The sequence below is a fragment of the Lampris incognitus genome, chromosome 14 (genome assembly GCF_029633865.1).
Source record: "Lampris incognitus isolate fLamInc1 chromosome 14, fLamInc1.hap2, whole genome shotgun sequence".
Lineage (NCBI taxonomy): Eukaryota > Metazoa > Chordata > Actinopteri > Lampriformes > Lampridae > Lampris > Lampris incognitus.
The window spans coordinates 45,702,711-45,715,977 of record NC_079224.1 but is presented as its reverse complement, the minus strand read 5'-3'; the positions used below and the strand labels follow the sequence as shown (position 1 = coordinate 45,715,977).

At 45.7% G+C, this 13,267-nt stretch overlaps 1 protein-coding gene across 1 annotated transcript in view; it reads left to right on the top strand.

Moving 5' to 3' along the window:
- The window catches only part of efr3a (EFR3 homolog A (S. cerevisiae)), a 216,090-nt gene that overhangs the window by 84,813 nt on the left and 118,010 nt on the right, over positions 1 to 13,267 (top strand). The window contains exons 2-4 of the mRNA XM_056293933.1: positions 323 to 399; positions 3,493 to 3,620; positions 8,518 to 8,668. Coding sequence (XP_056149908.1) covers positions 323 to 399; positions 3,493 to 3,620; positions 8,518 to 8,668 — 356 coding nt within the window. The remainder of the gene's footprint in view (positions 1 to 322; positions 400 to 3,492; positions 3,621 to 8,517; positions 8,669 to 13,267) is intronic.

The following is a 13,267-nucleotide window of genomic DNA, read 5'->3' as shown; positions in this document are numbered from 1 at the left end:
AGGACTTTAATGACTCATCGATGCTATCGACTCGCAGACCGCAGCTGCTAATACTAATTAATGTCAGTCGATAGGCGCCGACCTGTTGGAGTCAATATCCGAGTCAAGAGTTCAGAGTCGGATTGCATTGATGGGTTTTATTTCCGGGCTCATTATGTGTGATCTGGACCCGGACACCCTTCAGATTCACAACCGGGGTTATTTATCAAGTAAACCACATACTGGGCTGGAAGGCCAGGCGGACAACACCTTGCTAACATGCTCCTCTCTGTGTGTGTGTGTGTGTGTGTGTGTGTGTGTGTGTGTGTGTTCTGTGTTCTAGGTGTTTGCGGTTGTTGCGGGCCCCTGAGGCCCCGATACAAGCGCCTGGTGGACAACATCTTTCCTGAGGACCCTAAAGTAAGCAGATCTCTGTGGGGTTCATCCTCATCATCCTCAGTCCTGTTAGTCGGGAGTCGAGTCTCTTCGTCACGCTTCCTAATAAGTGGTGCTTAATAAATGAGAAGTAGGATAGATAAGCTCTTACAGCACACTTTTTAATATCAGCAGACGAGTTGAAAATCGAAAATCGAGCCAAGAAAAATGGACGCCGAAAATGAAAATGGAGAATAAAAATTAAAGAATTTTTTTTAAATGAAAAAAAAGAAATTGAAAATGGAGCCAAGCACTATGAAATAAAATGATAAACTATACATTTAGTTTTAAATATATATATGTATATATATATATGTGTGTGTGTGTGTGTGTGTATATACACATATCTATTATCCAGACTGCTTATCCGAATTAGGGTCACGGGATGCTGGAGCCTATCCCAGCAGTCATTGGGCAGAAGGTGGGGAGACACCCTGGACAGGCTGCCAGTCCACCACAGGGCTGAGACACACACACACACACACACACACATTCACACCTAGGGACAATTTAGTACAGCTGATTCACCTGACCTACATGTCTTGGACTGTGGGAGGAAACTGGAGCACCTGGAGGAAACCCACACAGAGGACGACCCGGGATGACCCCCCAAGGTTGGACTACCCCGGGATTCGAACCCAGGATCTTCTTGCTGTGAGGCAACTGCGCTAACCACTGCACCATCATGCTGCCCTGTGTGGTTCAGTGTAGGGATATTAGGTCACAGAAAGGTGAATCAGTTCATCTGGACACAACATCCAACGTCCATATATATATATATAAATTGTGGATTAGCAAGGACATAGTGAGGGCATCTACGAAGAGGATGAAGAGTGGAAAGGCGGTTGGTCCAGATGACATACCTGTGGAGGCTTGGAGATGTTTAGGAGAGATGGCAGTGGGGTTTTTAACTAGATTGTTTAACACAATCTTGGAAAGTGAGAGGATGCCTGAGGAGTGGAGAAGAAGCATACTGGTACCGATTTTCAAGAACAAGGGTGATGTGCAGAACTGCAACAACTACAGAGGTATAAAGTTGATCAGCCACAGCATGAAGATATGGGAAAGAGTAATAGAAGCTAGGTTAAGAGGAGGAGAGGTGATGATCAGCAGCAGCAGTATGGTTTCATGCCATGAAAGAGCACCACAGATGTGGTGTTTGCTTTGACAATGTTGATGGAGAAGTATAGAGGAGGCCAGAAGGAGGTACATTGTGTCTGTGGATTTAGAGAAAGCATATGACAGGGTGCCGAGAGAGGAGGTGTGGTATTGTATGAGGAAGTCAGGAGTGGCAGAGAAGTGTGTAGGAGTGGTGCAGGATATGTATGAGGGAAGTGTGACAGTGGTGAGGTGGGTGGTTGGAAAGACAGATGGGTTCAGGGTGGAGGTGGGATTACATCAAGGATCGGCTCTGAGTCCTTTCTTGTTTGCAATGATGATGGACAGGTTGATGGACGAGATCAGGCAGGAGTCTCCATGGACTATGATGTTTGCAGATGACATTGTGATCTGTAGCGAGAGTAGGGTGCAGGTGGAGGAGAGCCTGGAGAGGTGGAGGTATGCACTGGAGAGAAGAGGAATGAAAGTCAGTAGGAGCAAGACAGAATACCTATGTGTGAATGAGAGGGAGGACAGTGGAATGGTGAGGATGCAAAGAGTGGAGGTGATGAAGGCATATGAGTTTAAATACTTGGGGTCAACTGTCCAAAGTAACGGGGAGTGCAGAAGAGAGGTGAAGAAGAGAGTGCAGGCAGGGTGGAGTGGGTGGAGAAGAGAGTCAGGAGTGATTTGTGACAGAAGGGTACCAGCAAGAGTTAAAGGGAAGGTTTACAAGATGGTAGTGAGACCAGCTATGTTGTATGGTCTGGAGACAGTGGCAATGATGAAAAGACAGGAGGAGGAGTTGGAGGTGGCAGAGATGAAGATGATGAGATTTTCATTGGGAGTGATGAAGAAGGACAGGATTAGGAAAGAGTATATTAGAGGGACAGCTCAGGTTGGACAGTTTGGAGACAAAGCAAGAGAGACAAGATTGAGATGGTTTGGACATGTGTGGAGGAGAGATGCTGGGTATATTGGGAGAAGGATGCTGAATATGGAGGAGGAAGAGGAGAAGAGGAAGGCCAAAGAGGAGGTTTATGGATGTGGTGAGGGAGGACATGCAGGTGGCTGGTGAGACAGAGGAAGATGCAGAGGACAGGAAGAGATGGAAACGGATGATCTGCTGTAGCTCCCCCTAATGGCAGCAGCTGAAAGTAGTAGTAGTAGTAGTAGTTAGCTAATAAGGTTACATTAGTTCTTAGCTTTAATCTACAAGTTAAACTGAGAAAAAACGAAATATAGCAGAGGCAAAAAACTGATGAGAGCCAATCTGAGCAGAGCTGTTTTCTAAAGATGGAAGATGGCTGCGCGAATTCATCTGAACAAAGTGTCATCTGCTGGATTATTGAGTTTAAAGACAGACCAACCGGGTGGATAATGCAAATGTCGCGACCAGGACGCCTCTAAAGGAGGATGGATGTTGACATGGCTGTCTGAAAGCGACTGTGTTTAGTCTGTCTTTCACCCAGACCCTGTTATTACCGCGATGCCTCGGCTTTCGGGGGCAACAGAGTGACTCCGGCGTCACGAAGAAGCCGCAGAACCGAAATGATTGGACTGCTGTAGTTTGACAGAAAGGCCTTTAGGTTCGCTAGATCCTGTTCTTGAATGTGATAACCCAGAGAACAACTTCTTCCTCTTAACCTCCCGCTTCATTAGAAAGCTGAACGGGAGCGTAGAGGAATGGCGTCCACAGAGGAAGATTTCTGTTCTCTACCACCCACCCCCGTCTCCATCTCAAGGGCCTTTACTGTAAGCAAACCGGTGCACCAAATGTTGGAGAGCTTGTGGACTTCATTATCAGAGCAGAGGCCGGGATGGCTCGGAAGAGTGGGGTAATTGGCCAAGTACAATTGGGGAGAAAAAAAGCGGGGGAAAAAATGAGTGAGAAATGACTTGTAGGTTGTTTGCTGTTGCAGCATCAGTGTGAAACTGGAATATTGTTTGAATCCAAACTGTCTCCTCCTCTTTACCCAGGATGGTCTCAGTAAATCAGACATGGAGAAGCTGACCTTCTACGCCGTGTCTGCCCCAGAGAAACTGGACAGGATCGGCGCTTACCTGGCAGAGAGGCTGAGCAGGGACGTGGTGCGACACCGCTATGGGTAGGACCATCATGACCTCTGACCCTGACCTTGATAGATTCCTCCCTGAGCCTCAAAAAATCTGATATTAGAAATACAAAACGGAATTTCTATATCAGTGATTCCAAGGATATACCTATAAAACTTCTACAAGTTTGTACCACAATGCATACTAACAGTACTAACATAGTACCACAGTACATATTGATACACATGGTACACAGACAACAGTACCTCTAACAGTACTAACATAGTACCACAGTACATACTGGTACACATGGTACACAGACAACAGTACCTCTAACAGTACTAACATAGTACCATAGTACATACTGGTACACATGGTACACAGACAACAGTGCCTCTAACTGACTAACATAGTACCATAGTACATACTGATACACATGGTACACAGGCAACAGTACCTGTAACAGTACTAACGTAGTACATACTGGTACACATGGTACACAGACAACAGTACCTCTAACAGTACTAACATAGTACCACAGTACATACTGGTACACATGGTACACAGACAACAGTGCCTCTAACTGACTAACATAGTACCATAGTACATACTGATACACATGGTACACAGGCAATAGTACCTGTAACAGTACTAACATAGTACCACAGTACATACTGGTACACATGGTACACAGACAACAGTACAGCACTTAAGACTCTTCATTTGTGGATTTGGGCTGCATCTTAATTTGTTAAGCGTATAAAACTTTGGGGAAAAAGCCTCGTTTTCAGACTCTTTAACAAGGTTATTGTGACAGTAAATGTCCTTTCTATTGGAGTTACCCAGATCCGTTTAGTTCTCCGGCCTATGATCTAATACTGCAGTGAAAAAATGCCTCCTGGATGGTAATTATACGGCATCAGAGGACCAGAAATAGAAGCCTCCCTTAGGTAATCCGTTAAAAAAAGACGAGCAGTGCCATATCAATCCTGGAATTATCACCAACAGAACTGTCTCTAACTGGCTGTGATTTATTTTTTGTCCCCTCCCCCCCCTTTCTGTTACTTCCCTCGAGCTGAAAGAGAAACTGCAAGAAAAACATGCACAGAGAGAGAGAGCGAGAGAGAGAGGCGACAGTGAGCAAAGGCATTCGTTGCCTCTCGCGCACCATCTGTAATCATCCATGTGTTGGTACCAAACAGCTTGGCAGCGCCTCAAACCCGTGTGCCCTCTAAAGAGGCGCTCAGTCCGCTGGGTTGGCGGCGGGCCGCGTTGGTTATGTCATTCACTCTCGAGGCTGTTTGTGTGTTTTTTGACAAGATCACCCATAGACGTTCAGTGGTGGAGAGGAGGGGCGCTGTTGCGTGTTAAGCTCCATATCGCAGAGTTCAAAAGTACCACGTGTACACCTGAAGAAATACTCCCTGTAGTTCAGATAAGACAGGAAATGTTCGGGGTGTTTTGGATTATGTTTATCCGGGGAAAGGTTTCACAGAGTGCTTTCTTTTTGGGGGGGGGTTGTCCCCCTTTTCCCCCCCAATTGTACCCAGCCAGTTACCCCACTTTTCCAAGCGGTCCTCTGCCGATCCGGAGAGGGCTGCAGACTACCACATGCCTCCTCCGATACATGTTGAGTCACCAGCCGCTTCTTTTCACCTGGCAGTGAGGAGTTTCACCGGGGGGACATAGCGCGTGGGAAGATCATGCTATTCCTCCCAGTTCCCCTGAACAGGCGCCCCGACCGACCAGAGGAGGCGCTAGTGCAGCGACCAGGACACATACCCACATCCGGCTTCTCACCCGCAGACACGGTCAATTGTGTCTAGAGACGCCCAACCGAGCCGGAGATTCAAACGGGGATCCGAACCGGAGATCCCGGTGTTGGTAGGCAACGGAATAGACTGCCACACCACCCACCCGGATGCCCCCTTTGGATTATTTTATTTGTTTTTATGGTTTGCCTAGTTTATGGATTTTTACCCAGTCATCGACTACTGCACTGACTCCCTGTACTCCTGGTGAGAACCATGAGGACTCAACCCTCAGGTGATGGATCTAATGGCTATTATTACTAATACTTTCGGCTTCTCCCGTTACGGGTCGCCGCAGCGGATCGTCCCTTTCCATCTCTTCCCATCCTCTGCATCTTCCTCTTTCATTCCAGCCACCTGCATGAGCCGATGGAGCTAATGGCTAATCGATGTTAACTTTAATTTCTGTGACCATCTATCAACCGGTTTAATATTACTATGCTTTGCAACAATTGCCTAAAAACAATAAGTGACATTACCAACCTCAAGGCTGATATCCGACGGCTCTCAGATGGACTGTGAAAAAGGACTCTTTTTCTCTGATTTTATTGACACCGCAGCTTCACAGTCCAAAATGATTTCAGTCATGACCTTAGCCTTCTCCGACACCATCCTCTGGGACCCATTATCTCATTGCTGGCCCTCCTCCTGCTCCACTCCCAGCTCACAAACTACCTGGTCAGAGGTGGTAGTCAAACCTGTGCAAGACGGAATGACCCCGAGCTGCTTCGCCTCCACCTATAAACCTCTCACGTCGTTTTACCATACTGCTGGGTGATGCCTTGGCTCACCCTGTTGATGCTCCCATGGGCGATGCTATTCATGTGACCAATGTTGCCCCTTCCCATGTGGAACCGGTCCCTGCTCCAGCTGGGACTACCCCTTCTACAACGGCTGCTGCGGTGGCTGACCCATCTCCTACTGCCACTGCCATAGCGGCTCCTCCTGCATGCATTCCCTTGCACCATCCTCCCTGGCATTCAAGCAGGTTGGTCACTCCCAGTTCCAATGCCACTTCCTCAGGCCAACAACATTCATCCCCTCCCAAGACTCGATCAGTCACTCAGTCCCCGCTCCCCCCATTATCTTGATCATCGTGGACTCCATAGTCCAAAACATTCGTTTGTAAATGCGGTCATGCGCTGCTTTCCTGGAGCCACTGTCCCTGACATCCTAAAGAAGCTCCCAGTGCTCCATTAATTTCCCCACAATAATGAAAGTAAGTCCGAGCTGACAAAAGGCGATTTTACCTATCTTTTTTTTAATCCCTTCAACAGTCGTTCAAAACCTGCATTTATTTCTAGCCCAGTTCCTGTCTACACAGACTACCTTCAACAATATAAAGACGTTCTCATTACAGCCCAGTTCACCTACTACTCACACCTCATACACTCTGGCTCCACCAACCCCAAGGCTCTCTTTTCCACAATACTTGTATACCACAATACTTCCCAGTCATAATTCCTCTAATTCCTTCACAGTTAACTAGTGCAACTCTTTCCTTTAATTTTTCCAAACTAAAATTGACACCATCTACAGCAATCTGACCCCCCCCCCACCCCCACCCAATGGAGCTGTCCAACTTTTTGGTAGGAAGCTCCATTTGTGTTATGGATCCCATTCCATCCAGTCTTGTTAAGGACTGTCTTCCAGCTCTGTCCTCACTCATCACAGAAATCATTAACTCTCCACTGCACTGGTTTAGTCTCCCATACACTTAAACTGGTCTAGAACCGGATATCACCAACAGACTGAAAGTTGCCCACACTGCCTTTGGACGACTTTCTCACTGTGTTTTCTATAATTGTGATCTCAAGACATCAACCAAACTCATGGTTTACCGTGCAGTGGTTCTTTCAACCCTCCTGTACGGCTGTGAAGCCTGGACCCTCTACAACAGGGATAGGCAGCATGGTCCAGAAAGGTCCGGCGTGGGTGCAGGTGTTTGTTCCAACCAAGGAGTTACACACCTGAGTCTACAAATCAAGGTCCTTAGCAAAGACTATTGGTTGACTAATAGAATCAGGTGTGTAACTGCTTGGTTGGAACAAGACTATTGGTTGATCTATAGAATCAGGTGTGTAACTGCTTGGTTGGAACAAAGACCTGCACTAACCCCACACCTTTCTGGACCATGTTGCCTATCCTTGCTCTACAAGTACCAAATCCATAAACTAGAATGCTTCCAACAGCAAAAACTGAGAAGTATTCTGTGAATTTCCTGGCAAGAACGGGTCATCAACAATCAAGTTCTCGAAAGAGCCGATCTCCTTTCCATCGAGATGACAATTGAACATCACCAGCTGCGGTGGCTTGGCCACATCCAGAGGATGCCAAATGACAGACTCCCGAAACAAATCCTATACTCTGAACTGACTGAAGGTCAAAGAAAAAGAGGAGCTCCCAGAAAACGGTACAAGGACTATATCAAGGGAACGCTGATCACTTTCAACGTTGACCCTCAGAACTGGGGAAAAAGTAGCGGAAAATCGAAAATACTGGAGAGCTGCCTGCCTGGCTGGTTCCATCAAGGCTGAAACTGACAAACGAACGCATGTGGAAGAAAAGCGCCGCCGGCAAAAAATCCGCCAAGAACAGAGAGCCGCAGGAACGGGTCCACCCCCTACTATCCCCTGTCCACGCTGTTCCCGTCTCTTCTGTTTTCACCTTGGACTGTCAAGCCATCTTCGTTTCAAGCACACCATAATCTCTTGGAATGGATCCTCGGACACGAGAGATGCCAGCGACAACGGCGACTGAAACTAGCTGCTCTCAACCCAACCTAAAAAAAAAAAAAAAAAAAAAACCTATTATTATTATATCATACTACTATGATATGATTACTAAGTAGCAAATATACTAATACTATCATATCATATGATATGATTACTAAGTAGGAAATATACTAATACTATCATATCATATGATTACTAAGTAGCAAATGTACTGATATGTACTATGTACTCCATGGTGGCAAATACCCTCTGCTTCTCACCAAGTGGTTCTTTGCCTCAGCTTTATGCGTTAAAATCTTTCAACACACATCTTGTCGTGGATTTTCCCCTACAGGTTGCCTGGCTCTATTTCTGTCTGCTGTGCTGCCTCCTCTTAATCGGTCTGTCTCTCTGTCTCTTCACAGCTACGTGGTCATAGCGATGGAGGCGTTGGACCAGCTGCTCATGGCCTGTCATTCTCAGAGCATAAAGCCTTTCGTGGAGAGTTTCCTTCACATGGTGGCCAAGCTGCTGGAGTCCAGAGAGCCGGACCTGCAGGTCCTGGGGACTAACTCGGTAAGAGTTCACCTGGCTACCAACATACAGCTAGCTAAGGCCTGCTGGTTTTCATGACGAGCTGTTAGATAAACCTCATCAATCCACATAGGGAAAATCAGGTATGCAGCAGGAAGCAGAAAAAAGAAAAGGTTCAAAAGACGAGGAGAACGAGGGAGTGGACGTAAAACCCAGGCCAGATTCATTACCACCAGTAGTAAAACCCAGTCCATATTCATTATCACCAGTAGTAAAGGCAACATGAAAGATGATTAATCTAAAAGAACAAGGACAAGAAATAATCAGAAACACTTTGTCATTTCATTTCTATGCACTTGCACACATGAAATGAAACAAAACGTGGTTTCCCCCAGCCCACAGCAGTGCAACACGAAGACAAAAACAATCCAGAAACTACAAGAACACACATATCTAAACTAAACAAAAATCACTGTCCAGGAGAACGAACGCCAGCCAGGATGGCTTTCGGAACTGCTGGTCTGCATGGGCTAGCAGTTAGCTTAGCCTGCCCCGCTTCCGCATCCTGTCAGACCGCCCTCGGTGTTTCCTCTTCGGGTGCAGCTCCAGGCAGAGCCGTGGTCCTTGGGCCCACAGGACACAGCAGACCAAGCTCCCCCTGCTGATCCAACGCCAGCTCTCCCAGGCAGACACCTTCGACACACCTCCCCGCACTCCACACTACGACACTAAAACCACATTCAAGGCTACATGAGGCCGCTGCCAGACCGCCCTCAGTGTTCTCGGAACTGCCGGTCTGCATGGGCTAGCAGTTAGCTTAGCCTGCCCTGCGTCCGCGTCCTGTCAGACCGCCCTCGGTGTTTCTTCCTCGGGCTCAGCTCCACACAGGTCCGTGGTCCCTGGACCCACAGAATGCAGCAGACCAAGCTCTCCCAGCTGATCCTGGTCCAGCTCTCCAAGCCATCAAATGAAGACACTGTTAGATGCAGATGCGGACAAAGACACTGCGTGGACGGTACTGGGTGAGGCCGCCGCAGATGTGAATTTGTCCCACCATCTCCCCACACCGGTACTGGGTGAGGCCGCTGCGAACGTGAAAATAACCCAACATAAATAGAAGAATGAGACAGACTTCGTGTACAGAAAAATAAATAAATAAAGAGGAATAAACTGATGAGATACAGTCGAGGTCTGATGATCAAAAAGCATCACCGTTGGGAAAACGGAAACTGCAAAATCCCGTTTTGCCAGGAGACGTTTGTTGTTCGGTACGTTGTTCCACATCAAATTCCACGTCTTGTGCATGGAAGCAGAAAGTAGCTGGAATGATATCGTGCTGAAGAGATGTTGTTGTGAATAACTCTTTTTCTGGAAAGTCCTGTGTCCAGTATGAGTGTTAATGTATTGTTGTGCTCAGGACAACAAGTGATGGTAAACTGAGAGCATAGGCCGGGGTTAAAAGGCTCATACAGCACAGAACCACAGACCTTTCTCTTGAAACAGACAAACAAACCAACACAAACTAGTGTTCTGCTTCCGACAGACAGCAGGAGACAGAGGCGTTTCGCCTGAGACGAGACTAAATTAACCAAGCTCGACACGTGCCAAAATATCCTTGTTTATTCAGTGACTGAGCTGGCAAACACACATGCAGACACACACACACACACACACACACACACACACACACACACACACACACACACACACACACACACACACACACACACAGTGCATGTGGCAGTCCTGCAGGAAGAAGGGAGAAGATCAGACTGGAAAAGAAGAAGGTGAAGAAATGGTTGAGACGTAGTATTTTATTTGATGTTCGTTTTTGTTTTTTTTTTAAATACAGACACTTTTGCTTTGCTGTAGTATTCTTATGGCCATTTACTAGTGTTATATAAATGTATGTACCAAAGTCTGGGTCATTATTTTACACGTGTAAATGGACAGGAACACATAGACCTGCTCACAACTTGTATCACAGTACATAATAATAATAATAATGATAATAATAATAATGCGGGGAATGAAAACCACAGCAATACCAGCAGTGATAGGAGCCCTGGGACTTGTAAAAAAAGGGATGGAGAAATACACCCGACGGATCCCGCCGGGTAACATCAGAATACAAGACATACAGAAGATGGCTCTTCTTGGAACATCTGGTATCCTAAGAAAGGCACTATCCATCAAATAGACTCCTACGTCATTCTAACCCGAGGCCCAAGGAATGGACCCGCCCACTTATTATGTTGCATCATGGCATGGAGTTTAAGGACATTTGTATAATAATAATAATAATAATGACAATAGATATTACACTTATGTTTACATTTATGCATACATTATATGTTGATTGTGCTGAAAATGTGTCTATTTGTATTTATTTTATTTTTCTATTTTGTACCACTGGGGAGTTGCACGTATTTCATTGTACAGTTGTGAAACGACAAATAAAGCCATTCATCCATTCATTCATAATACAAGGACAACAGTACCTCTGACAGTACTAACATAGTACCACGGTACATACTGGTACACAGACAACAGTACCGCTAACAGTACTAACAGTACCACAGTACATACTGATACACATGGTACACAGACAACAGTACCTCTAACAGTACTAACAGTACCACAGTACATAAAGATACACATGGTACACAGACAACAGTACCTCTAACAGTACTAACAGTACCACAGTACATACTGATACATATGGTACACAGACAACAGTACCTCTAACAGTACTAACATAATACCACAGTACATGCTGGTACACATGGTACACAGACATGAGTACCTCTAACAGTACTAGCATAGTACCACAGTACTGATAAACATGGTACACAGACAACAGTACCTCTAACATTACTACAGTACATACTGATACACATGGTACACAGAAAACAGTACCACTAGCAGTACCACAGTACATACTGATACACATGGTACACAGACAGCAGTACTTCTAACAGTACTCACATAGTATCACAGTACATACTGATACACATGGTACATAGACAACAGTACCGCTAACATTACTAACATAATACCATAGTACATACTGGTACACATGGTAAACAGAAAACAGGACCTCTAACAGTAATAACATAGTACCACAGTACATACTGGTACACATGGTGCACAGACAACAGTACTAACATGGTACTACAGTACATACTGATACACATGGTACACAGACAACAGTACCTCTAACAGTACTAACATAGTACTACAGTACATACTGGTACACATGGTACACAGATAACAGTACCTCTAACACTACTAACATAGTACCACAGTACATACTGATACACATGGTATAGTATTACTGAGAGGGCCAGTATATGACATATATAATCTGAGGATTATATATGTCATATACTGACTTATATCGTGACTTATATATATATATATATATATATATATATATATATATATATATATATATATATATATATATAAGTCACGATTCACTTTACTGCCTAATTCACTTGTATATGGGCAGTGGGAGCTGCTGCTTAATGTGTTCTGGGAAATATGTCAGCCCTGCCTAATTATCATTTGTGGGTTTTAGCCGCGAGCAAATGTCGTCCCTCCTCCTTCAGAGAGTTTTGAAGGTGAATTCATTTCTTCCCCCTTTTTTATTTATTTTTTTCCTCTTAATGCTTCCTGATTCCGGGGTTGTTTTCCTGCCCCTGCTGGCTGTGTGTCTGGGCAGGAAGGGTAGTTGGTATGTGAAAACCCATGCATTATTTATCTGTGGTATTTAAACCCTATCGGACTGGAAGGGTGGGTTGGGTGAGGCGGTGCTGAGCCCGATTGGTTTGGGAATTTGCTGGGTTATTGGGAGATGTGGGGGCTCTTTTAGGTGAGAGCCGTATTAGTTAAATTTCCCATGTGGCACCAGCTACGCAGCCGAGTCATGGCGTTTTGATTTTGGCTCGAGCTTTAAACAACATGGCAGCCGGGGAAAGTTCTAATATGGCAGCCGGGGAAAAGTTCTAACATGGCAGCCGGGGAAAAGTTCTAACATGGCAGCGAGGGGAAAAGTTCTAACATGGCAGCCGGGGAAAAGTTCTAACATGGCAGCCGGTGAAAAGTTCTAACATGGCAGCTGGTGAAAAGTTCTAACATGGCAGCTGGGGAAAAGTTCTAACATGGCATCGGGGAAAAGTTTTAACATGGCAGCTGGGGTTACAGCCGGGGAGAAGTTCTAACATGGCAGCCGGGGAAAAGTTTTAACATGGCAGCTGAGGTTACAGCCGGGGAAAAGTTCTAACATGGCAGCCGGGGAAAAGTTTTAACATGGCAGCCGGTGAAAAGTTCTAACACGGCAGCCGGGGAAAAGTTTTAACATGGCAGCCAGTGAAAAGTTCTAACATGGCAGCCAGGGGAAAAGTTTTAACATGGCAGCCGGTGAAAAGTTCTAACACGGCAGCCGGGGAAAAGTTTTAACATGGCAGCCAATGAAAAGTTCTAACATGGCAGCCAGGGGAAAAGTTCTAACATGGCAGCCGGGGAAAAGTTCTAACATGGCAGCTGGTGAAAATTTCTAACATGGCAGCCAGGGGAAAAGTTCTAACACGGCAGCCGGGGAAAAGTTTTAACATGGCAGCCGGTGAAAAGTTCTAA